The 27,195-nt window shown below is 45.7% G+C and overlaps 1 protein-coding gene across 1 annotated transcript in view; it reads left to right on the top strand.

Moving 5' to 3' along the window:
- Positions 1-18,289: 18,289 nt before the first annotated feature.
- Positions 18,290-27,195, top strand: part of SORCS3 (sortilin related VPS10 domain containing receptor 3) — a 275,461-nt gene continuing 266,555 nt past the window's right edge. The window contains exon 1 of the mRNA XM_033065516.2: positions 18,290-19,044. Coding sequence (XP_032921407.1) covers positions 18,445-19,044 — 600 coding nt within the window. The 5' untranslated portion in view covers positions 18,290-18,444. The remainder of the gene's footprint in view (positions 19,045-27,195) is intronic.

The raw sequence follows: 27,195 nt of genomic DNA, 5'->3' as shown, positions 1-27,195 counted from the left end.
GAACAGAGCAAGGATTGTCTGGGTATGAGAAAGGCAAAGCAGTGATCCTTCAGACCACGGCCTTGTTACTCTGTGCTTTTATGTTTGAAATCAGGAGATTCTTTAGCTCAGCAATTTGTACTGTGCTGTAAGACAAAATGAATGAAAAGTGCAGTCTAGGGAAAAGACTGAGGCTTTCTTGAGTTTGCACTGAGCTTGCCCTCTTGATATCTTTGGGTTTTGTTTTTGGGGTTTTTTTTGTGGTTTTCTTTTTCTGAGATTTGCCATTTCTGTCAAAATATGTAGGGAGGTCACGGACTTTGTCTTCAGAACTTGGGAGAGACTGGGATTTGAAGGAATATATGCCATCACCCTTACTGTATATATGTGTTATGTATAAAACAAAGCTGAATTTTTCACCTTTTGGCATTGTGTATGGTTTGATTCTTACCACTGTGACATTATTCTCCCACTTCAGAAATGATGCACAGCTTTAGATCTTTGGTGGAGGAGGGAACGTGTTTTACGGTGATATTGCTGATACCAGCCTTTACTTGGGGGTAAAATTGGGAGTAGAAGTCGTAGGTAGCTTGATTTCATTTGTCAGATTCCAAACTCCAGAGTGATGTCAATGAAAGGAGATGTGGAACTAGATAACACCCCCAAATTACCTTGTGTGTGTGCCTGCATTCATCTGTCCAGTGAGCACACCTGAGGGTTACACTGCACTGCTGCTGTGGTGAGGTCCCGCATCTCCACAAGCTGTCCAGCTCTGCTGCACCTCTCCTCAGGTTTGTGCTCCTGGCTGGTAGCTCTGCCTCAGGCCTTTCTTGTACTCAGCTCAAATGAGACAAGAAAGGACAGTGGAATTATTCCAGCCTCCTCCTGACTGTGCAGGGATTTTTAAAGATGTACTGTTTTACTTTGTCTCTTCTAGAAGATTCCAAGCACGTTTTTCCTGTTTGCAAGGGTTTGGATTTGCTAAGCTAGTTCCCTTGCTGATGAGCACACCTTTTCTTGTTTGAAACACAAGGTGCAGGATACATATTCCATTTGTTTCAGCACCTTTGCAAACCTAATTTCAGGAAGAGGAGCGGTGGAGCTGGTGCTGGATGAAGAGTAAATGTGATGAATGGCATTTCCTACCCTCATGTTCAGGCAAGCATTCAGGCTTGTTTCATTTGCATGGAAGTAGAAGGGTATGAGCAGCAACTTGAGTGCTGCTTTCTCTTCATTATTCACCTTGTTAAGTCCCTATTTTGCTGTGTTTGCCTTTCCTGTAATCACATATGTTCTTCTTACCTCCACACACTTTGGATGTGTTCAGCTCCTGGTGTAAATTTTGCGTAACTGCCTTGAGTTTAGTGGAGCTATTATTTAGCTACAACTCTCTCACAGGTCATGGAGTTGGGGCACTATAAGCCAAAAATGAATCAGGAACAGTGTTCTGGTAGCTCTTGAGCTCCCAGGGACAGGTGCTGGTCCTGTTGCCTTTCCTGTGCTATTGTCTTGGAGGTGCTCTGTTTTACCCCCAGCACAGCCTGACTCTGCTGCCTCTTGCCCAGGGCTGTTCCAGTGCCACAGGAGGGGAAAAGGAGGAAAGAGAGGAATGCCCTGGGAAAACACTGCAACTGTGCCCAGCATTAATCTCTGAGTTTTTACCCATCTGTCTCATGCGACTTTTAAATTGGCCACAGCCAGTTACATTAGAGGTGAAGCCATGCCCTGCATATCACACACCTGAGTTCAGAAGTGACAGATCTTTCTGGGGAGCTTCCAGCAGCAGCAAACACAGCAACTAGAGGCCAGTGAATGGTGAATGTTTTATTGTCCGGCTGTGTAATGCTGTTATTGTGGCATGGGACAGGAGTATTTGATGTTGTGCTGGTCACTAATTCATGTGAAGTCTCAAGCATTGATCTGCGTGGATTAAATGCATGCTGGAGATGTTTTCTGTGCTGTGCCACTTCAGATTCTCTCTCATGATTCAACACATTCAAAGCAAATAATTTTCTGTTTCCCATTTGCCAGTGAATGTGTGCCATTTAGTTTGTAATTGGAACACTGTATGCTGTGTGTGTCTCTGCTAAATCATGAAAAGTGGTCCATTTTCTAAATTGCTCAAGTATTTGTCACCTTTGTTTTAAAATTAGAGCCATAAATTTTATGGGGCATGTGAATATATGTATTAGCTTTCCCACACAGGTGAATAAGTCATACTGTGATCTGACATGGGCTTTATGATCCTGCTCAGGTTATGTTTCTGTGAGAAATTTTGACTGCTGCTTCTATATTTAGAATTGAGCTTTGAAATTTTTTTAAGGAAACAAAAATGTGGAAAATGTAAGCATATCAAAAGAGCTGTGCTTCTATGTGTTTTTCATAAGCCAGGAGATGCACTGAGCTGTGGTAATTTGGCATGCTGGAGGTGCTTGACAGTCCATTGCATATTAAATATGGTGCATTTAAAAACTTTGATTTTACACGACTATGGATCCATTTGATTAATGTGTTTTCTAGGGAGTTTTTAAATACTTGTATTGGCTGAGCAAAGTCCACTAATGCTTAATGGGGCATGACAGTGGCCTCAGCCTAGCTGTGATGTGGAATGTCAGCTGACAGGGGAGACAGAAAGGGCTATGTTCCTAATCTTATGGGGGATGAAATGCAAATGAATTAATGGGACAGAATTCCTTCACACTTCTGGAAATACAGTATTATTTTTTCAGGTCAGCAAACATTATGAAAACCTTACCATCTCTGCCTCTGAAGAAACATGTGCCCTTCAAAAAGTGAGAATGAAACTTCTCTAATTTTTTCCTTTACTGATACTACCATTTTTCCTTGAATATGTGGGATGTTCTTGGGGTTGTTTGGTGGAGAGGCTGAGGGAGAGAAATGGGGGCAGTTAGCAAACAACGTGACTTAACATGATAGGAGTTAATCAGAGTTCCTGTGCCAAGCCAGCATTAGTCAATAAAAGCACTGCTGCTCTTTCTGAGAGAATAAACATCTTTGTGCTCTTCAGCTGTCTCTGTATTTTGGTGGAGGGGGGAGAAAAAGGGCTCAAAGAAATGGTGCAGGATTCCTGTCTGCTTATTTTTTTGTAATACACATGGCATTTGTAGAGCAAAGAAGATGGCAAAGTGCAGTGCAGTGAAAAGCGCCGATACAGAGTTGGAGTGGGGTTATCTGATATGCCTAAAAGGGCTTTTGGTAAAATTTTTCACAGTTGCTCAAAGAAATTGAATTTAGGCCACTGCCAAGAACTGTTGAAAACCCCATTTTGGGCTAAGATCCTTTTTCTGAGGTTAACTCAACAGGAGCTTTGTGAATTTGTGATGCAGGATTGAAACCCGTGAGGAAACAGGAAATAAGAGGAAATTTGGAAATGCTCAGAGTAGTTACTGGGTGTAGTGTATTTGGGAGAGTGGCTGTGGAGGAATGAACCTGTCTTTTTAGTGCACTGGTCTGAGGGGTGGGCTGGTTTGCAGGAGCAGTGTGAATGTTGGCTGGAATAAGTATGAGGGCTGCAGACAGATTGACCCTGATCTTATTTAACCTTCATGCTCAAGGAGTGAGCACATGGGTGTTGAGCTCATCCTCAAGTGGAATTGTTGATCTTTTAAAACATGACTCTGTGCTCACCGCTCTGGGTTTCACTGGTCATACCTCAATATTGTAATTTATCAGTAAGAAACCAACTTATCATGATGCACTTTAACACTGACCATCTTTAGATCAGGATTGTATCATGTGAAAGCTAGGTTTGCTTTACACTTCACTAAAATGTTGTCAGCATCTTGTTCTGCCCACACCAGCACATTTTCTAAGATGCAGAGACAATTTCTGTCCTGTTCTATCTCTTCTTGTCATCAATAGCCAGATTTTCACAAGAAAGTCACTCAGCAGGTCTTATTTTCACACAGACCTGTTTCCTGTTCATTGCTTAGGGTGTCATAGGGTGATTGTAATTTAAGGAGGCTTTACAGGGGATTTAAGCAGATTTAGCATAGACAGGACCAGACAAAGCAATGATTTGGCTTCCATTTTTGCAATTACACAATATGAGAAGGATTTTCTGAGTCGGGTGCCCAAGGAGTGGTGAAACCTACCCTCCTCCCTTATAAATTAAGGAGTTGCCTCAGAGCACAAAGGTCTCATTAGATCTGGAAATTCAATGCCTTGATCTATCATAAATGTTTTAAGATTTATATGGAGGAGGATAGATTTCTTTTAGTATTCCACAATTTGATTTTAGTCTAGATATTATTTCCCAATGGAGAAAGAGTTATTTACTTTGGAAATATCACAAGTGGTGGAATATTGAGAATTGAGCAATCACTTTTTGGTGCTTACACACAGACATCACCAAGATGCAAGGAGACTTACTAAATGCAATGTTCAGGTAGAGTGACCAAGAGAAGTTGATTAAACCTCACTAACTAAAGGAAGGTGAGTACATACCGAGCAGTTACCATGAGTGCATAATGAAGGAGGCATCCTGAATTTTGTCTTTGAAATGTACAGCACATGTATGATTCAGAGATACTAGAGTGTATAAATGACACCACCTTTGTTAACTTAAAAACTGTATCTTCTTGATTCAACTCTGTGTTTCCAGTGCTAATTAAAAGCCTGTCCTTTGACTCCTGGGGAGTTTCTTTGAAGTGGTGCAGCTTAGAACAGCTGTGGTTCTGAATTTCTTTCTTTCTCATGTGCTTATATTGACAACCAGTATAAATCTGAAGGCAAAAAGTAAATTTGTTCTCCCTTTAATAGGACCACTCACGCAAGGGCTCTGGGATTAGATTTTAAATTGGCACTTTTTAAACCTTTGATACAGTTACAGATTCAGTGAGCCATGTTCCCCTTTCCTACATCTAGACCTAGCTGGAAATTAGTTTCCTCCTTTGTCAAAATATTTTCTAATAAACATTTAGCCTTTCTGCTAAAAACAGTGCAAAACACTCAACAACTAGTATAGTTTAGCTGAAAATATACAGCTTTATTTCCTCTTCTAGGGAAACAAAACAGACAAACAAAAAATAGCTAGGAAAAAGTAGACAACATCAGGGAATGCTGCTTAAAAGAAAATCTTGGGGAATGAAGAGAAGAGGAAAGAAGCATCAAATGAGAAGTTTCATGCTTCTGACCACCAGTTCAGACATACCTTCTCTTTGTACATCCTTCTTCGCCTTCCTCAGGTTTCCTTCCATTATCTCTTCCCCATAAGAAAGAAAAGAGTTAAAGTCAGGTGGCAGATACATCCCTGCTGTTGTGGCTGTGAGAGAACTGCTCTTCCCTTGTGACTTTTGTGACAATCAAATAGGGAGGCCAGAGCAGGTGCCCTGAGCACTCTGCAAGGACTTGGAGCAATGCTCAGTCTCTGCTGGGTTTGTCAGGGGTTTGCACGTCTGAATGTGTTGTCACTGGAAGACTTAAGTGAACTTCTCTCTGTGAACAAGGGTGAGCAGGGGCTGGAGGGGGTTTTGTGTGGCAGGGAACTGTGTGGTCATGAACTGGCTTGATTTTCACACTGTATCCTGGGCGTTGGAGTCTTCAGTGTCTTCGGGTTAGGACTGGAGCTGGTATTTAAATAGCAGTGCCCAGATATTTTACAAAGACATTGCCAGTATTAAACCTTTTTGTTAGTGAGAGTATTGTAACACACTAGGCTTTAATATTGCTTCTCTTGGGAGATGTTGGCAAGGAATTGCTGATGGTACTTTCACTGAGTACACCTCTATAATCATTGCCATGCAAAACAGCACAACTGCTACTCCTGCAGGCACCTGTGTCCTTCAGTCTCAGCAAGAATAGATCAATGCACCATGCACGATTAGGAGGGTTGTGGAAAGCCAATATGCAGGTCTGGGACAGAATAAGACTTCTGAGGCAGTGGAATTGGGAAAGGGAGCATACAAATAAGGAGAAACTCTCCTTAGAGGTGAAGTGCAGTCCCTGTCAAAAATGAGTTTCTGACCTCTGCCCAGAGCAGTGAGTGAAATGAATTTAAGGTGCAGAAGACCTGAGCAGAAGGCAGAAAAGCATCAAAATTTCTGGACTCTTTAGCTAATTTTGCCATTGACACTATCACAGTTGCCCAGCTGAGCCTGTTCTAACTTTACATCCTTTAAATAATTTGAAAAAATCAATGTATAACCTGTATTCCCATTCAAGACTTACACAGTTTGCAGAGCCCTGTGGGATCTGCTGGAAGTAGGGGACAAGAATGTCACCCACATTCTGTTGGTTCCTCTCGTGGCAGGGTATTCTCAGAGCACATGGGGTTGCCAATTCATGGTTCATTGTGGAGGTATTTGCACAGGAATGCATGAGGCAGAGGAGCAGACAGAATTCTGCACTCCAGTACCCCACTGAGTCTGCTCAGGTGGCAATGTCTAATGTCTGTTCTCTTCAGGGATGTAAAGTACACCATCTCCATGCAGAAAAATGGGCCTTTTAGAAAACTGGGCCTCTAGGTACAAGGGAAATGGAGAAATGAAAAATTAAATTAAGCCTTGTTTCTTTCCCTTCAAATGAAGAGTGATCTCTCCTTGCAAATGATGAGAAGCCTGAAAGACAATGCACCAGCTGGGGACTTCTCTGTGGGTTTAACTGGAAAGAGGAGAACCAGCAGCAGCCAGTGCATCCCTGCATCAATGATGAGCAGTAGAAATTAGGGAAATAAGGAAAAAGATAAAAGTCAATAATCTTCTTTACATCTAATGAAGTCCTCTTGGAGATGTGATTTCTGCTGGGCTTTCCTAATGCATCCAGGTTCATTCTTGGTGCAGGAACTGTTACAGATCCCTGCTTTGGAGTGCAAAGATAATGCCCAGGTTGGGTTTCATAGTGTGAGGACTGCAAAGAAATACAGTAAATAATCACATCCACCAAAACCTCTTTTGAAAAAGGTTGAACAAAACTATCTTTCTCTCCAGAATTTACTTACCACTGCTGATGTTAGAGAAAGAAGGAGAACCTAGAATAATAGGCCACACTGTCAGTGCCTACTCCATTCTTTACAGAAATATGTGCCAAAATAAAATTATTTTTGGCCATAGTCTGGCAAATGACAAAACACTTAATCATGGTGTCTGCTCTCAGCTGTTTGACTTCGAGATGATTTAATCCAAATCTTCATTTAATTACGTCAGCTGCCTCCAGGGCTCTCTGACCTCGTGTATGGGATGTGGAAACAAGTGAAAATAGCTGCTGAGGGCTATGGCTGTAGATTCTCCCTTTAGTGAATTCATTTTAGGTGCCTGTAAGGATTTATTTAGGATTCTCATGCACTGCTTCATTTTTAATGAGGATTGTGAACTTGGGTTAAAGCAGCACTTTCAAATATTTTTATTTTGGTGCTGAAAAACTGGAAAAATGAGATGGTAATGTGTGCTTGCAACCCAGAAAGCCAACCTGCATAAAAAGGAACGTGTCCAGCAGGTCAAGAAAGGTGATTCTGCTCATTTGTTTCTGCTCTCTGAGTCCCCTCCTGGAGCATGGTGTCCAGCTCTGGAGCACTCAGCCCAGGAAAGGCATGGACCTGTTGGAGGGCTGGAGCACCTCTCCCCTGAGGAAAGGCTGAAACAGTTGGGTTTGCTCATCCTGGAGAAGGGGAGGCTCCAGGAAGGCCTCATTGCAGCCTCTCAGTATATAAAGGGGATTTATAGCACAGGAGAGACTTGTTACCAAGCCCTGTAATGACAGGACAAAGGGCATTGGTCTTAAACTGAAAGAGGATATTTTATATTGAGCGTAAAGATTAATTTTTTATGATGAAAGTGGTGAGACACTGGCAAGGTTCCCCAGGGAAGCTGTGGATGCCTTGTAATTGGAAGTGTTCCAGGGCAGGTTGGATGGAGCTCTGAGCTACCTGGTCTAATGAAAAGTGTCCCTGCCCATGGTGGCAGGCTGGAACCAGATGACCTTCAAAGGCCTCCTCCCATCCAAACCATTTTGTGATTCTACTAAATTATTCCTATGAAGGGCAATGTGAAAGGGAGACAAAATAAGGGGGATGAAATCCATTGTACAAAAGACTATGGAGGGTAAATGAGCATTGCTTTCAAGAGCTTTGCCTTGGTGGTTGCATAAATAAAAAAATCCTCTGAAGAGAAGGAAGTCCTGTTCCCTGTTCCCCAGGAGATGTCTTTTGCTACACCCATGGACTTCCAGCCTAGGCAGAATAGGAGGAGGCTAAAGAAGAGAAACTCCAGGGTTTTCTTTGTGAGGTGTAGCAAGGAGAAAGAAGTGGACAAGCTAAAGCCAACATAGAAGGCAGCTGAGGGTTCAGCCAGGGCTAAGAACAGTGTTACATTACAGGTGTGTGTGCAGCCACATCTGCACTGCCAGATCTGCTGAGCCAAGATTCCATCCCTCTGGTCTGAGCTCAGCCAACACTGCTACAGATTTTTGTTTCTCTGGTGTACAGTGAGCACATATCAGTTGCTTTGCTACCTAAAAGAGAGACTTCTATTCTGGCAGGTGTGGAAATCTAAGTCCAGGAGCTAAAGGAACCCTGAACTGAGAATTAGAGGTATTAAATCACTTCAGCTGCTGCAGGAGGACGTGTAACCTCAGTGTGAATGGGGTTGCTTGAGCTCCCTCCTGTGTCTACTTGTGTGATAAAGGTGGGCCTTGATGAGAGACCTAAGCAGGAAAAACTCTTTAGTTGCCAGCTTAAAGTGCTTCTAAATCTCTGTGCTGGTAATGCAGTGATGATGAGAATATAGAGGAGAGTCTAGCAGGAAAAATAAGAAATATTCTATCTAGTAGTGGAAAAGTTACTTGCAACATAAAAATGCTACAGTGGCAGCAGTGAGAAATCCACTTGTGGAAAGCCAAGTGTCAGGCTGAACCTGCTGCTTCTAAAATTTATGCAATAATTCAGGGTTTTATTTAATTTAAAACCTTGTTTAAAAATTCTTTAAAGAAAAGTTTAAACATTTAAGGAGAACATTACCTCTGTTAAGGTATTTGTGATTTTTTTTTTGTCTCTCCTTTCTCTGATTTTCACTGAGACCAGAAATCTCAGTATTTCAGAATTTCAGGTCAGTGGTCTTTGAAGATGATGTTTTATCCCCGTTTTGTCCCTTTTTCTCTTCAGTATGTTGTAGAATACTGGAATCAATAACTTCCAACTGATTTATTTTTCTGATTTGGTGTTACTTTTATTGTTTCTTTTGCCACATTGTCAAGCTTCCAGGCCTGAAGAAGTACTGAAGAGGTGCACTGTGAGGAAAGGGAAAACACACACACTCCACAATGGAAAAAGGTCAAAGCAGCCTAAAATCTTTGGTTTCTCTGGGTTAAACTGCAAAATGTAGAAAGGAGGGAAGAGAAGATCCTTTCCTTCCCTCAAAATAAGAAAACTGAACTTGAGATGCTGTGTGGCCAAATGAAGGGCTTGTATGCTTTTAAGTTTCTCTTTTTCCTTGAGGTACTTTGTGAGCCCTACAAGAAGCTGCCATTACCTTTCCAACAAACCTTGCTTTCAAGGATCAACTGCTTGTAACTTTAAAACAATTTTTGAAAAGAAGAGGAAAAAAAACAACCCAAAAGGGCAACTCTGTGAATGGAGAGCATTCACAGACAGGGATAAATTTGGGTCCAGATGTTCCCAACATGTTTTTTTTTCATCCAGATCCGATTTAGTGTTGTCCTGTTGCCAGCCAGAAGGCAACTGAGTGGGTCAATAACAAGGTGTGGTCATCAGTGTCTTAACCGGCCTAAGAAAGAAATCTCTTGAGTATCAAACTTACATTTCTCAATTCCTTAAAAAGGCCACAATAGTTTCAGCACAACCACTGTGATGAGCAGGTGAGTGGACACTTCCTGTGGATGTATAGCTGTATGAAGAGGTGGGAGGTGTGGGACGGCCAGAATCCTGTTCAGAACTTTGCCTTTGATATGGTGAGGCAATTTCAGATCTATTTTACAAATGGAAAACTGGGAAAGAGGTTTTAAATTCCAGGGGAAGGGAAATCAATGCTGGTTTGACTACTAGAACTATTACCTTTCTCTCTGTTTGGACTACAGTCAACCCCTTCCAGATTAATCATCATAATAGAGCCTTTGAGCTTTTATCAGACCATCTGATCTGATCTAACCTGTGGATGTGAAGATGAAAGGTTAATCCCCAGGACCATCTGCTTTCCTTTACCTTTTCTGTCTGAATGCATTGTTTCTTTGTCTTGCCTGCCCACTTTTGACATGTCTCTTGCTGTCTCATAACACTGATGCTGGTTTACATCTGACTCTGCAGAGGATGTGCCTTTTTGAGCAGCAGCTGCCTATTCAGAGATGCTTGCAAGTTTCCTTTAGTATTTCCTCTCCTCTCCTGGCAACTCTTCTCAGTATGATTTATGAATTGCAAGCATAGCTGGGGGTGATGCAAAGTATCAACACCTCTGAATTCCAGTGAATAGGAGCTGGGTAATTAATAATAACAAACCAGGAGTGTTTGCTTTGCATGGAGATCACGTAGCAGAGAAGTGTTGTTCCGTATTCTTGGGGAATGGGGGAAGTGAGTCCTAACCCTTCCCTGTGCTGTTAAATCTGCGTGTCGTTTTCTTTCCTTGGATAATGAAGTAATTCCAGCCTTTCAGGGAGAGAGACTCCCTCCATTTCCCCTGTTAGATGCAGATGTAGTACATGCACCTTGCGGCAAATCAATGCTAACGATGTTACCCTGCGTTATTGCAGCAGAGGAAGCCCCAAGAAAAATGTGCAGCCCTTGCCGACTGCATTATGAACATCAGGATTCAGGACCTTTTGTGTAGCAGACTTATTAATTGCATTTTGATTTGTGTTCCTGAATTTTAACCCTTTTGAGATTGCTCTTCTGCTTGTGAGTGCCTCCAAAATTAGTGTTGGGCAGATTCAGAAAAGGGAGAAAAAACAAGGGTGGTGTCTGCAGTACTGCACTGGAACCTGGACATCTGCAACAAAGCTCAGGAATAGATTCAAACCACCAACAAAAGAAGGAAACTGCTAAATCACTTGGTAGAACACAGAGTAAATACACTCTGTGTTGGAGTAACAAATGTTGTGGTCAGGTGGTCTTTCAAGCTAAGAGATTCTCTTAAGCCTTCCCAAACCTTTCAGGCTTTTGGCCTCTCCACCCTTTGCCTGTGACAGATTTTACACTGCAATAAATCCCTGTACAGGTTTTTCCTTCTCCAGATGAACTCCCTGATTTGCCACAGTACATTTTTATTTTGTGAAGATCAGTCTCCTTGACTGTTCTCATTTTCAGTCTGTCTTGAAAGCAGGGAACTTTGTGTGTTGTTTTCAAGTCATAACCTAAACTTCAGAGAGGGGATTGTCACTTTGCTGCATTTGCAGGCCTTTACCTGGAGCCTGACAGGAACTCTAGGCATTGCTAAAGTTCAAGTTATTATTAATTTAGTAATTGGCATTTTTATAATGGAAATACATACAGCTGTGATGCCTGGCCTTTGCCAGCCAGAATTCATTACACTGTGTACATTATTCTCTTTATGGGGCTGGTGTTACCTTTCCTAAGTTGGTCCCCTGTGAGTTGAAGCTATTGGCCAAGACAGCAAGGGCTGTAAAAGCTGCCACTTAATTCTGTCCCACTTCCTGTCTTAGAGGTGCTGGGAGCACACATTTCCCTGAGACTCCCCCCTTCAGAATGTTTCAGACTCTGTTTACATGATATTTGATTTAACCTGACTCCTTTTAGGAGTTAGTTATTGCTGATTCAGTGCACAGGAGATCTGGGGACTGCCAGGACTGGCTTAGTAAGAAACACCTCCCTACAGCCTGCTACCTACTGTTGTAATTTTGTGTTATTTTCTTTATTTCCTTTTTGATTTGTTTCTTCCGTGCTAAGTATACAACCTTCCCTTCATTTTGACTAGTATAAAGTCTTTCCTCAGTGCTGTAGTTCAATTCCTCTCTTGTTTGGGGTTCTTAAAAGAAGGGAAGGAAATAGCCATAGGTGAGAATCTTAAAAGGTGGTGTTTGTTGTGGGAGAGAAAACAGCACCAAGCTGTTGCAGGTTCAACATCCTCCTGTGAAGTCCCACCATCAAAGCTGGGGTTGCTGCCAGACTTGTTTCTCTCTAGCTTGCTAAGAAAATTCTGCCTCTGTGCACTCACACACAGAGAAATCACTTTGTATTTAACTTGACTAGAGGAGCAACAATGCCAGCTCCTTCCCCTTCTGAATCCATCTCAAACTTAGGGGAAGACAAGAGTGGAAGAAGGAAAGATTTGTCTGGAAGATAAAAAAAGGTAACTGGGGAGAGAACAGAGCCTTAGAGAGAGAGAGAACTGTTGCTGTGTCACTGGCCACATCAGCCTCATCTCCCCACTCTGTGGGGAGGGAAAAGGCACTTTGTCATTTTTCTGTCTTATTTTTGCAAGAATGGAACAAGCATAGGTGAACTTTCATGTTCACAAAGATTGTCTTTTCACAGCAAGGCAGTATTTGTGCTTTGCCTTTTGGTGGCTATAAAGCCAATCCTAAACCCTCTTAGGCTTGAGGCTTCATTAACAGCCAGAAATGAAAAGCTGATGACAGGTGCGCAAAATATCTAACAGCAAGGGACATTCCTTTTCTTCAGGAACCTGTGAGACTGAGGCATACCTTGGGACACAAAGGGAGATGAGGGTCCTTAAGTCTTTCTGAATCAATGATCTAATGAATAGTAGCCACATTTCTGGCTTTAATCAGATTTTCTGGAAATGGGGTATCTCAGTGATCACAGAGCAGTCTTAGATATTGTAACATCTTAAGCCATGATTCGTCCTTTTTTCATAATATATGGCATAGTTGGACCCAGCTTTTAGATGAGCTCATTGAATTCAGAAGACAAAGAGGGGCTGAAGGTTTAAATATCCTGATCCAGAGCTCTCTAAGTAATGCTAAGGGCATATTTTCAAAAACTTGGCAAATGCTTCTGAAAATCCAGTATCTTACTGTGGTCCTAGATGATTTGAAATCTGCAAGATGGGGGATCCTGTATTTCTGACTCTATTATCTAAGATAAAAATATATGGAACTTTCAGTATACAGTGAATTCAACACTGTGAACTTGCGTGCTGCACAATTTATCTTTGTATATGCTGCAAATCTGTTCACTCATTCCATTCTGATAAGCTCTTTGGCATTCCTGATGATGCTGATTATCAGCAGAAGGGGATTTTCTTATCTTGGCTTTAAGATGAACAACAAAACCCAACATTAACTAGAAACATGATTTAAAACATGCTGAATATCCCCAGAAAATTGAAAGCACCCCTGCCTGCTCTGTGTCTCGCCAAGTCTCTTACCTGCACTGTGCAGGTTGTGCACCTTTTGGGCAGCCTTATCAGTGGGTGAAGATAGTGCAGCTGTCTGAGCATGCCTGGATGCAAAGGGCTCTCCTGGCTCCCACAGATATGATGTTCATATGGATAAAATCAAAAGGAGGGATGCAGTCAGGTTGGTCACCCAACCTGACCTGACATCTGCTCGTGCTGCTGAGCCTGAGGTGAGATTCTCAGAAGTGGCTCTTTGCTCTGCTAAGCCTCTGCCTGCTGCAGTCCCAGTGTGGCCTGGGGCTCCCTCTCCTGCTCTGGGGCACTGTGTCAGTGGTGCTGATCAAAGGGACGGCGGTGCTGTGATGCAGTGAGGGATCCACTCTGTAAGGATCTGAGATCAAGAAGTGCCACCACTGTCCTTTAGTCCAGGCTGTGTAAAACACCTCCCTTGGTGTGCTGCTATGTGCTGCCTTGTGTTTCTTGCTGCTGTGCTGGGCTGCTGGACTCCCACTTCAATGTTCAGTGCACAAACCAGACTCCCTCTTGCAGCATCTGCAGAGTTTTCTGCAGCCCCTGTTCAGGAGCTTTGCAGCAAGTCTGTCAGTGCCACGGCCTGCTGTGCTTCGGTCAGACTGTCTGCTGTGCTGGCTGCCTGTGCTCACAGAAAATCTGTCCCATAATGGGGTTGGTACTGCACCAGCAAGAATGGTGGAGGCCCTGCCTGCAGGTGATGTTTTGTCTGAGGGTATACAGACACTTCAGCTTTTAATGATTTTTGTTTAGGTAGGTTCAGGCTTCTCCTTGGCAAGCAAGGCAGCATTATCACAGAGCTGCTTTGTTTTCCAGTGACTGGTCTCACACATAATAAATAGGTTAAAGTTAACTGGAGCAAGCATTGATTTTTCTTTTAGTACGTGTGGGATTTCCTCCCTTGGGAGGGCTTGAGTAGTGCAGGAGACCTTCAGGGGAGTATATGAGTGTGTGAAAAGACTGCAGTGTAGCTGGGACATTAATTTCTTTCTCCCCTCTCTAAATTTTCCTCTTATGATATCTTACCTAACCCTTCCTCCTTTATTTCATCTTCCAGCTCCCACTCAGAAATTTCCTGGGGGGATAGTGACTGGGAGATGTTCTCTGAGCCTCCAGGGAGGTCTGGGTATGTGTAATCCTGGAAGAGAGGTGCATGGAGCAATGATAGGTAGAGCTGGGCAAAACAGAAGTGTTGGGGTACAGGGAAGCAGGTCTGCAATCAACAGTGCAGGCAGTGATGACAAAGTTATTGATATGTGTGGTAGAAGCTAACATTTCAGAATTATTTTTTTCCCACATGAAAGTCACAGAATAGGAAGAGGGGAAAAAAAAGAAAACCCCAAATAATCAATGCTGCTTTTGAAGGCTTTGGCAATTTCCAGGCTCTATTTGTTTCTTTCTTTAGATAGTGTCATTAGTCTTCTTCCATCCAAATCACCCCCTCCAAACAAACATAACTCCCCCAATTGCTTTTCTCTCCTTAGCTGAACTCAGCTCCCCCTTGGTTATAGGAATGTTCTGCTACTTTATATTTGTGCCACAATTTGCCTTCCGGAACATTTACTTACTTGCTTACTTAGAAATCCTCTGCACTGCCTGGTGTTAGGGCATATGGTTTTCTTACATCAATTAAAAATCAACATGGTCCAACAGAATATAACACCAACCCCTGCTTCTTTGAATGGATGTTTGCAGCTGGGTGGGGATTAAAGCAGATCATAATGGATTAGATCAGGGATTAAAACAGCCTGTAATGGATACTGTGTTGAACTATTCCATTTCTATTCTTGGATATAGACTGTGCAAAGATGACATCCTCACTGTCACCCTGTCATGCAAAAGGCCAGGTTTTGAAGCAAATCTGTTATTCCTGCAACAGGGATGGTACAAACTGGAACAGCCCGTTTTTCTGTGTGCTGGTGATGGGCACGCAGTTCGCGAATCGTGCAGGAGATGGGGGTGTTGCTCACATTACCTTTGTTTTCTAGAGAAGGAAAGATGCTAGAGAGCACTGCTGCTGCTCTCTTTAGCACGGAGGCCTCTGCCGAGGAGAAGGAGATGCAGAGCGGGGAGATTCTAGTATGCAGTCCCACATCATCAGTGGGACTCCCCCAGCTGTGCATCCTATTGTTTAACACCAGTAAGCAAGCACTGATGAAGGCATTTTAGGATTTGCTTCAGAAAGACTAGAGCTTCCTGTGGGTGACTGTCTGAGAAATTAGAGCTTGAATTAATCTCACTGACATAGTTGGCACTAAGTGTCTGGGACTGTCCCTGAGTGCGGTAGGTGAGGATGACTTTCACAGAGGGTGGTTGCAAGTAATGGCTCTTCAGTCTGCAGTGTAGAAAACACCTGCAAGTAGAGTGGTGAAAGTACTGTCCTAAATAAAGAGTTCACCATCACGTTCTGTGCCATGTCCAGCACAGCTGGGCTCTTGTGGTGACAAAGAGCAATGTGGTGGACACAAAGAAATGCCTTGTGCTGGTAGGATTTGTGAAATGAGATGTGCCCACAAATCCTGTCTTGGTCTGGGTGGGCTTTGGCCATGAAGTTAAGGATGTTGCTGCACAAGGAGTGACTGATCAGGATCTGGACAAGGTCTGGGTCTTAAGCAGTGTAAAGCAAGGCTGAGAAGAGGAATGGGGCTGGGTGGACTGCACTACAGGGGACTGGCTAAGCAGTGGCAATTGCTAGCACCTCAGTAGCTTTTACTATGTGGTGCCTGGTATTCTGGATGTGCAGAGATCTTCAGGAGCAGCAGTGAGCTGGGTCCAGAGGGACTGCAGAAACTTTGATTATAATTTAAGAGAAGTTCTGCCTGTCACAGCTGCAGCCTCACTGCTAGAGGATGGCATTAGCTGGGCAGTGCCTCTCCTCACAGTGCACAGCAATGACAAGACACTGGGGTGGCGTGTGTGCTGCTACTGTCACATACTCGGGGACTCTGTTCCTGCCGCAGTCGATTTGGGGGGCAGTGGGCTCCTTCTGCTCCCCACACCCTGCTGTTTGCCTACAAGTGTGCAGCCTCGGGGCTGGCGTGTCCCTGCGCATGCAGGGTAGCACCTGCCGCGAATGTGTGCAATTTGTAAAATCCCCTGGCCCGAGGTTTTATGGAGCAGCTCTGCCTCAGCCCCACGTCACCGCTCCCACACAAATAAAATGTCATCTAAACATTTTGGCAGCACGGTACAAAAGGGAGCCGGTTCCAAACCAGGAATACCATCCGTTGCGTTGGGAGTGGGTGATTCGCTTCCCCTAACCCCACCTCCCACTTTCCCTCTCTGCGTCGGCAACTGAGGCTAATAAGGGGCCGCGGTTGTGGGCAGAGCCCCCGCCGCCTTCCCGGGGCTGTCAGCGCTGTTCGGTGCGCACCGGCTGTGCCACGCCAGCCCCTCTTCCCACTCCTCCAGGACAGCCCTTCAGCAACAGGCAGCGATGTGCCCAGCCCCTGCTGCCTGCTCCGGCTCTCTCCTCGCTCCCCCTGCGGCTGCACGGACCCCCCATCCCGAGCCGGGCGCTCTGCAGCAGCGCTGCCCAAGTGACCAGCAGCACTGCTCAGTGCGGGCAAGGCCAGCTCCGCTCGGTCCTGCCGCTGTCCCCCGCTCCCTGCCGGGCTGGGAGACCCGCGGGAGGAGCTGCTGAGCCACCCCCGCACCGAGCCTGGCCGTGGGGAGGGGGGAGCGCGGGGAGAGCCGTGCAGTTGGTGGATCCGTCCTTGGACGGCAAAGAATGGCTGATGCGGGAAGTGGGAGGGTGGGACGATTGGAAAACCGCTAATTATCGACACTTTTCAAAGGGAGCAGGAGAACGGGAGAAGGTCGGCCGTGGGTTTGATCCGAAGTGCCGACGTGTTGCTGCAGTGAATCGGTCCGGAGGGACGTGGCACTGGCACAGATGGCGATGACAGGGGTGACCCACGGGGACGCCCCGCAGCCGCGGGAGGCGGCAGCAGCCTCCCTCGCCCCTTCACAGCCTGCCATTACTCACACCTTGTCCGGGGACTGAAGCTGCAAAGGCTTCTTGAGCTTTGCCAGCAGAAAACAGGTGTCCTGGCCGGGGGGAACGCATCCGTGCGATGGGAGCGGGAGCGCTGCGCTGCCGTGACCTAAAGAAATAACATTCCCCTCGCTCCTTCTCCCGACACGGTCCCGAGATGCTGCTGCAGGGAGCTGCCTGCAGATACTGCCCTTTCTTCGTTACTGGCCCCACACAAATCCTGCCAGTCTCCCTTGCTGGACGGTGGCAAGGCTGCTGGGATCCCCACGCACACGCGTGAGTTCCCTCGGCCGGGAGGCTGCGCTTGGGACGGGCACATCCACACGCACGGAGCCGGCTCCGGAGGGATGCTGCTGGATGGCCGGGTCCGTGGGTACGCTGTTACACACGGGAGGCACCCAAGAGCCGCTCATCCCAGCTGCGCTCCCTCTGCCCCTGTAGCCGTGGCTGGCATCCAGCCTTTGTGCGTACATGTACACGCACACACACGGGGCGAGGAGCACCCACACCGCTGTAAATACCAGGCTATGTGCACATACATCAGGAGAAACGGGGGATGACGGCTGCTTTATCTCGGCCGGGAGCACACATACCAAATCAGGAGAAAAGGCTGGGTGATGCTCCAGCTGATTCGGTGCAGCGCGGTGTCCCGCGCCCGCCCCCGGCCCCGCTCCCGGCCCCCGGCGGCGCGGCGCGGCGCGGCGGGTGACTCGGCGGTGTATTTCAGCGGCGGCGGCGGCTTGGCAAGGCTCGGGGCTCCTCCCCCCGTGTGGTGGTACCCTCTCACTTGATCAAATCCTTGAACGTGAACAGTTTCACTGAAAAGCACTTTTGAAAAAAAAAAAAAAATATCCAGCAACAGTAAGGAACAGAATCCAACTACCGGGGAGAGTTTTTTTTTTCTTTGTCCTTCTTTCCTTTTTTTCCTTTTTTTTTTTTTTTTTTTTTTTTTTTACTGGTCATCGTCTCAGAGGCTGAGAAAGAGGCAAGAGAAAAGCGAAGAAGAGAAAGAAGAGCGAGAGAAAGAGAAGCCTTTTGCAAATAATAAATATTATAATTAGAATCCGGCCCCTTTCCTCCTAAAAAAAAAAAAAAGCCCTAAACGCAGCGCCTCATCCCCCCTCCCTCTGCAAGCCCCCCGACTCGCTCCGCAAAGGCATGGAGAAGGGGACCAACTGCTTTCCGACCTGCCACACCATTTTTCTCGCCTGGATATGGTTCTTACTTCTCTCTTGGTGTTGCACCGGCGCCGAAATAACTTGCAGATCCTGCTCATCTCCATCGCCCTCCTGGCCGTCCTCCTCGTCTCGCCTTAGGCAGGAGCAGCGACAGCCGCCGCCGCCGCGAGGATTACGGAGCTGGCCGGGCGGGCGAGCGCGGGGCTCGCTCGGGGCGGCGGCCGCGGAGCCGGAGCCGGAGCCGGGCGCGGAGCCGGGGGGCCGAGCGGGGCCGCGGGGAGCGGCGCTCGGCGCGGCGGGGGCGGGAGGCGGCGCGCCCGGGGACCGGGGCCCGGCGGCGCCGCGGACCCGCCGGAGCACCGAGGGGCGCCGGGCGCTGCCGGCCGGCGGCGTTCGGGGGGTACCCGCGGCCGAGGGGCAGCGCGGCGGCCGCGCTCAGCCCCGCGGGCCCCCGGAGGACGGGAGAGCGGCGCGGCTGCGAGCGGCCGAGGAGCCGGCGCTGAGCAGCACCACCTTCGCGCTCACCGGGGATGCGGCGCACAACCAAGCCATGGTGCACTGGTCCGGCCACAACAGCAGCGTGAGTACCGCCCCGCAGACCCGAGCCGAGCCGGTCCGACCCGCTCCGGCGGCGCTTGGCGGGGAGGGAGCCGGGACAGCGGCGGGACGGGGCCGAGTCCGCTGCTGCGGCCGGGGGTGCTGGGCGGGCACCGTGCCCTCATCGCCAGCGGGAGTGGGACGCGGAGAAAAGTTTTCCTGGGGAAAGGTGGAGGCGAGTGGGAGCACGGCTGTGGCCGCCCCCGCGCAGAGCCGCGGTGCCCGGGCAGCGCCCCGAAGGAGCGGGCTGGCCCCAGCCCCCTGCGCCCCGGCCTGTCCCGGTGCCGCTCCCCGGGGACCCCGCTCTCAGCCTCTCCGCTGTGATAAACACCGGGGCACGCTTCGCTGCCTCCCTGCCCGGGATGGATGATGTATAGGGATGGTGGGAAAACCCTCCAGTGCCCCGCTGTGAGTGCTGGAGGCAAGGGAGATCCCAGTAATTCATTAAGTCGTGGAAAGCCCCATAACACGTCAAGGAGCTTTGAGAGGACACGCAAGTGCAAGCAGAGTGAAAAGTTTGTAAAAAAATCCATGGCATCTCACGCCTTTTTCCCGAAGTCAATAATAACGGGTCGCTGAGGTGTCCCCGGACCTGTGGGGTTGTGCGTGTGTAGGGGGCATGTCCCAAAAGCCCACACGTTGTGCCAGGATAGTGTAGGACCCTCCCTACAGCTGCTCTGCAATGCCCGGCAGATGGCTGTGGACAAAACTTCAAGTTTCTTTTGACTTGGTATCAGAAATACCATTTCTACTCTCTTGTAGCCTGGGAACAGATGTAATTTAAAGGACTCTGGGAAACCTTTATGTCTGGTGACAATATTCCCATTATTCTGATTATTATAGCTTGTCACTGCCTTGAAAATGCCTCTTTTATTGTTTTGCCACTATTGGAAATGAGTATAAAGCAATTAACAGCATAAAACAGATTGGCTACATTTTCAGATACATTCTTCATGGAACTTACTAGCCATGAAAAAGCAAATTCTCTACCTACTTATCTATCTGTGTCTCTATCTGTGCATCAACTATAGGTTCTGATGTGCAATTCAACTATCTTTTTTTTTTTTTGACTGGATTTTTTTGGTCTATTTATTGCTACTTAGGCAATAATTCTGACAGCAATGTAGATGTTACTTTGATTTAACCAATTTTTAAAGGTAGTTCTCTTTGCCAGACATGAATTTCGCTCTCATTAAAGATGAAAGCAAACACTGAAAAGAAAACAGCTGTATGGTATATTTCAGCACTACACTTGTATCTAGGACTATTTATTTTTAACATAACATGCCATGTAATGAATAAAACAACCTATATGCTCTCTCTTTTGTTTCATTTTGATTGCTGAATCAAAGGGTGTTCAGTAAAAGAAGTTAAAATGCCTCCCCCATGCCTTCCCAGAACAGATTTCCAATAGTTTTGAGTATTTCTGCTTAAAGTAGCAAAGAAAACTCATTCTGTAAGCATTTGCAGGGGAAGGAAAGGTTATTTTTTTTGAAAGCACAGCTCAGAAAGTGATTTTCACAAAATTCTCTCTCTTTGCTTTCTTTTACAGAAACATGCTATTTAAATAACTAGATTTCTTATTCTTTAGGTGACTGAGAAGGGTAATGAAAGAAAATGTTTTGATTGTTCATGGCATGCCATTAGGATTTTGCACCTCAGGATACCAGGCATTGAAAGCTTCCAACTCAAAAGCACAAGCTAAAGCAAAAGACTGGTGTTTATTGCCAGTGTGGTGTTTGTAGGAAGGAGAAGCAAGCATGGTAATAAATTCTAATGGTATCTTTTTGTGATTTTCCTAATGTGAACTCTAGCATTCAGAGACTTTTTTTCTCCTGTCTTTTGCAGAAAACATCCTGCTTTTAGTAATTAATTGGATTTTTTTTTTTTTTTTACTGTGTAGAGGGAAAGTTATGTGCTTGAACCTGGGTTCTTTCATTAATTAATAGATAAGGGCTGAATCCAATGCCTGTTTTTCTGCTGCAGCTCAATTTTTACCTAATTCTACTGCTGGGGTGTTCATGGCACAGGAACACGAAGCAATTTGCCCAAGGTCACTTGAGCAAACAGTGCAGCTCCTTTTGCCAGCCACATTGGTCGCCAGCCCCACATCACAAAGTGTAAATTTTCTTAGGTCACAGAAGATGTAAAGCAGCAGGAAGGTGTATTGGAAATGGACAATAGATGTTAACTCGTGTCATGATTACGCCAGTTGACCTAGTAGAGTAGGTAGGACGTGTCTGTATGTTATTTTATTCAGGTTCCCAAAGCAGTGAAGAGGCAGTTTGCTTTTACCAATTCTGTTACTTGAACAGACTTCAGCACCTCAGCTTTTGTCACTTATGTGTTATTAAAACCATGATCAATCAAGTTTTGTGCGTTAGTGGCGCTGTATTCCTAAAAACTAGATGGATTTGCATAGAAGAGGAAGGAAATAAAAAATTGGGGTTTTACTGGGACATATAGAAGATCTGCAGATGCTCCACAAAAGGCAGGTCTTTGCAGCTGCTGGATGTCTTGTTACCTAGAATGCTAAAACTCTGCTTTTTAAATTATTCTTATTTTAAAAGCAAATGTCTGTCCATCTCCTATCCCCCTTTCCTCACATGTCCCTCAGATCACACTTTAACTTACTAAAACATAATCCCTTCCAGGCAACAAACTTTTGTTTTCTCTATTTGCAGATAGTGAGGTCAGGATTATGATAGAGGCAAAAGGCTGGTGAGATCAGGGAATTTGGGTTCTCTTCTTTGTCCTGCCCAGAGGCTTTTTCTGTGACCTTAGGAAAGACAATTAACCTCTCTGGATCTCCTCTTCCATGTTAAATGAGGATAGTACTACTTAGCTACCACAAAGTGGTGGTATGGAGCAGAATTCATTTCTGCTTTGTACAATACCTGGGAATCTTGAAGTGAAAATTGTTAGGAAAATACAAAAATACTACTCTGTGTAAAAATGAGGTTGGTGTTCTCTGTGCTCTTGTGAAGGGAACTTGGCTTAATTCAGTGGGTCTGATATTGGAAAAAGCAGACTTCCATCTGGGCTTCAAGTACCAATCTGCCCTAATAGAAGCATTTATTGAGCAAGGTCATGAAGCTCTTGAGGCAACTTATAGAGATCAGATAAAATGTTTTCTTGCCAAGGCTTTTCTAAAGAAAGGAGAATTTTTAATGAAAAATGCTATTATTCCCAAAAGAACTGCAAGCCATTCTTTTTCCAAAACCATCCCTCCCTGCACACGGATGCTGTGTACAAATGTGCCATTCAGTGAGCTGTTGTACCCTCTACACTTGTTTTCCCTCTCTAGATGTTCATGTTAGCACATGAAATTTTTCCTTGTTCTGCTCATCAGATGCTCTCTCCTACCTTGTTGTGAAGATGATTTGATTCCTCATATGATCTTTTCCTCCTTCCTCTCTCCCTGATTTCTAGGATAAGGACCTGCAAAAAAAGGTAGCAGTACCTTTAATGCTCCTACAGTTTTAAATCTCGCTATCTCATTTCTTGACAGTAGGTTTCCCAAGAGATTTCAAGAAGCTACAGTGAATAAAGCATACTTACAGGATTGCTCTCCTGGTATGATCACTGGTGGAATGGGAAATGGGAGCTGGTTTTGTTAGGTTTCAGAGTTGTCCCTCTGATGAATGCAGCTGTTTATAGGAAGTATTTAATTTTGTCCATGCTTTTTCCATGATGGAATTACTACAAATTCTGTGGCATTGTGGCTGGGGATTTTTCAATATGAGAAGAAAATATGCACATTTCTAGCTTTCTCTGGAAGACATTTTCAATCCACTGTCTATGAGGTGCTGCAGCTATGACCACTGCATGCTTTATCTATCCTATGTATGCATGCCTTTGCCTTTTTTAGTAACCAGAGGCGAACTCCACAGAATCATTGAATATTAAGAGTTGGAAGGAATCTTAAAGATCATCTAGTCCCAATCCCTACTGTCATGGGCAGGGACATCTCTCAAATTCTGACATAAATTCTCGCAAACTTCTGGAATAAAGATGAGAAATGCACTATAATGCCCCAGTAAGAGCAGGGGAGGGCATTTGTCTAAGGCATGTGTATATTGTAGCTTGCTGCAGCCAGGACAAGTTCCTATATGATCCTAGGGGTTGGATTTTTCACACTATATGAAAAATGTCAGCAGTGCAATTTTTTTTTACTCACTTAGTAGAAGAGCGCAGAAGACAAACCAGTGGAAGTCTGGTGTGCTTCAATGATGCAGCAGCTGCTTGTGCAAACCATGCAACTGCATTGATGCTTACAGCATGATCCAGGTCCTGAAAACTGGGGAAGGCAGGATGAGAGCTGGTGAGACACTGCACTGGGGCCTGGTTTTGTCTTAGCAGCCATGCTGCACAGTTTTGTCCAGTCAACCTGTGGCTGTCATTTCTAGAGTTAATGTGGTTTCAAGAATCACTTGAAGACTCAGAATATGAGACGCCTTTGGGAGAAGATATTAAAGAGGAGCCTAATAATGCTGCAGTAGCTTACAGACGTTGGAAGTAGAGTTAGAGAGAAGATGCAGCTTATCTTTTTGGTTGAAGAAGGATTAATATATGTTAACAGCCCCAACATATGCCATATTGGACATTAGGAAAAGTTTCTTCTCAAAGAAAGTGCTGCAGCAAGGTACCCGAAAGTCTTTGGGGATTTTCAAGACTCATGTCAGGATGACGATCTGATGGAAACCACTCTGCTCTGAATGGGTTTTCTTTAGCTCCTGCTACCACTGATCCTTTTTCTTTGCCCTGTGCAAGCTCTGGGGGCTGGCAGTGACCAGCAGGTTGTGCGAGTTCTCACAGTGAAGCCTGTGTCTTCCGGGAATGATTCCTCTGAATGCTTTTGGCAGTGTTCTGGTGTGATCTGCTAATGTACTGGTGGTTGGATGCTGAGACATTATTCACTCCCATGGAGCATTACAAGCTGGGGAGGCCAGTGGGATCACCCTGTGCCAGGTAGTTTTTCATTAAGATGCTTTGCAGTGCGGTGTGTGATGGGCGATATTTGCAATTCCAAGTAGACTGCTATGCTTGGAAAGGGAGGAGGGGAATCTTTAGGCAGGCAAAGCTGCATTTAGTTGTCAGCCACAGGTAACTGCTCCAAAAGTCCAGCTGGATTTCAGTTTAAAATGCTTACTCCTAGAATGCAAAAATGGTGACAGAGCAACCACATTAATTGTACTGCCTTTGGTAGATATTTTAATTTATATTCTAGATTGTTTTGTTCTCAAACAGCTTTTGAGTATGCTATGATCTCGTTGGTATTGAAGGCAGGCCAACTCTGGCAAAATGTCTTTATGCATTTCTACTTTTCCTCTACCTTTATTAATGAAGCTTGCTACTAAGTTCTTCTCCAGGACTTTGCCAATCCATTTTTAATTAATGTTTAAATAGAAGATTGGAAATAAAAATGGAATGAACATGGCAACTGTTTTGTAGTTGTGTTGAGTTAGTAAACCAGGGAGAAGGCATCTGGAAAATACTTTTTGTGTTGTTTCTCTCCAGACTGGTTTCATTGCAAAGTCAGTTTGGTGTTTGGACCTGGGTATTACTTGTGGATCCCAGGAAACTGGTGGGATCCCTGGGCACAGCAAACTGTTGCTGTTCTTGTAGTTCCAAGCTCAGTAACAGAACTGCTCCTGTCCGAGGTGTTTGCCAACAGTTTCTCTTCAGACCTCTGTACTCAGACTTTGCCATGATCAGGGATGATGCCCTAGGACTTGTGGCTAAGCTTTCAGAGTGGATTAAATACAAATAGAAACAGCTATGGGGTTCTTTAATTATTTTTTTCATAATGGAAAATATTCATCCAATTAGATGATGAAGTCTTTTGAAAAGGGGTTTGAGCAGATAATTTATGCTAGGCAGGAGAGATTTTTCTCAAAAGGGAGGTGAGATGAAACCAATTTTACTTGAAGACAAGGCTGTAGGAAGATGAAGGCTGTAGAAACTTTCTGAGATATTCCAAATTTGCAGCTGTGTTTGTGAAAGAGATTTTAGAAAACACAGAACAGTGTTGTCTAATGGGAAAAGCATGGGCTAAGGGCAAAGATCTTTAGGGTTACTTGCACTAAAGAATACTGGAAACAGTCTTGCAAACAGTCAAGAGTTTACTCAAGTCATACTGTAGTATGATGCTCCTTGAGCTCCCTGGATGTCTCTGGGTACAACAGAGAGCAGTTCATGCTTACATCTGTCAGCACTCTCACACAATTCCAGATTCATACCAGAATTGAGGGCCTGGCCTGAGCTCGTGGTTGGGGCTGCTCTGGGGACATTGCAGGGGACCTGTCAGTTATGGAGTTAATGCTTGGGTTTGGCTGGGCTCTGGTCAAGCTTATCTTCCATTGAGAATTTGTGTTTGAAGGTGTTGAATCCAGCCTACCTCAGTTAAGACAGTAAATTAAATGACATGTTCCTTGTGAAGCACTGAATGCTATAATTACAGAAATTCCCCAAAGCAGCAAAGTATTTGTTTGGATCCTCAGTTTAAATTGATGTAGGATTGATCTAGGCTATTTTACTGTAGTGGAGAATTCAACCTGCAGGATTCTACAGCAGCAGAAAGTAAGATTGAGAAATGAATACAGAGGTGAGGAAACACAGAGTAGTACAGCAAGGAGACCTGCATGCCTTTACGTTCTCTGAATTGCAGCCACAGGATTGTGGGCAGATGAGTTATTTTCTCTTTTGTGCACAGCCTTCCACTGTCTCTTTTTTGGCTCTGAGAGTTTGTTACTCTGGAAGTTTGACCCACTCTGTAAACCATGTTGGACACTGCTCTGGTGACATAGTTGGTGGAGGCCAACAGGAATTTTAAGCTGGAATATCCCTTAGCTGGAATATACTTTGCTGCAGTCACACCTCTGCATACAAGCTTCCTGGTTTGCTTAAACTCTTTGTAGGAATCCAAGGTAACAAATTCCCAAATCCTAACTTTTCCTGATGTTCAGAGAGAATTGCATCGTTGTTGTTAATATTTTCTCCATGGAAAAAGGAGAGCATGGAAGTATTTCCTTTCCTGCCTTCATGGGGTGTTATGAGACTGAGGGAACGGAAGAAAATTTGCTGCATGTTTGTAGAACGTGGCTGCGTGGGTGTAAACATACTTGACAAATTGTCTGCCATGGAAACTTTAGGGTCAATTTCCAGCCTTCATAACCAGCGGAGTCGCAGCGTGCAATAGAAGTAAGAAAAGATTGATGCTGAGTGATCAAATCTCTTTTCTGTTCCTCCCTCCCAGTGCTGGAGGAGACCTGGTGGCTCTGCCACTGAAACGAGTGGCAAAGCCCTGACACTGAGGCTGTCACGGTGTTGTTTCCCATCCGCATTCCAACACGCGACACCGGGGCCAGCCCGGAGCTCCGCAGAGCCCTGCAGGGGCTGCGTGCCCCAATTAGCGTCATTTGTAATGAGCTGCAGCGGGAGCGGTCCCGGGGCCGGGTGAGGGACGCGGAGCCGGGCGCTAGAGGGAGCGAGGGCATCTGAGAAAGGGAGGGATGCTGCTGGAGCCCGGGACTGCCTGCTGGGAACCCGGGGCTGCCGAGATATTGATACGAAACCCGCTCGGAGTCATTGCTCTGGGAATCTCCCGTGTCGGGGGCTCCCTGTGCGGGACACAGAAGAGTCCTGCAGGCGCTCGGAGCGCTTTGCCATCCCGTGCAGCTGATGCCGTGTCCCTTTGCGCTGTCTCTAATCGCTGCCAGGCTTTTTCCTGAAGATGGAATTCCCTCTGCCAGGGTCTCTCGTCTGCTCCGTCCGCTCCAGCCCGAGCCCTGTAAAACCTGCAGCATCCCCTGCCGCTGGTGCTGCTGCCGTGGGACAGGGACAGTGTTTGTCCTGTGCCTGTTCCCTACATCCCTTCCACTGCCCTGCCCCGCTGTTGTCCCCCCAGGGCACTGCTGACAGACCCTGCCATGACAGCGGCAGGGGAGGGCAGCAGAACTGGGCTCCATCGCTTCTCCCCCCGTGCCTGATCCACAGAGGATGCGCTTGCCCTGACAGGTCCCTGCCACTTGGTGCTCTAATATTTTGACCAAGCTGAAGTTGTTTCACAAATCTTAGGGTTTGTGTTCCTCCTTTCCTTCCTTCCTTGTGGATGTGGAGGAACAGAAAGAAT

This window comes from Catharus ustulatus, chromosome 8 (assembly GCF_009819885.2).
Source record: "Catharus ustulatus isolate bCatUst1 chromosome 8, bCatUst1.pri.v2, whole genome shotgun sequence".
In the NCBI taxonomy this organism is placed as follows: Eukaryota; Metazoa; Chordata; class Aves; order Passeriformes; family Turdidae; genus Catharus; species Catharus ustulatus.
The sequence above is the reverse complement of the archived record's forward strand: the minus strand, read 5'-3'. Positions and strand labels throughout refer to the sequence as shown.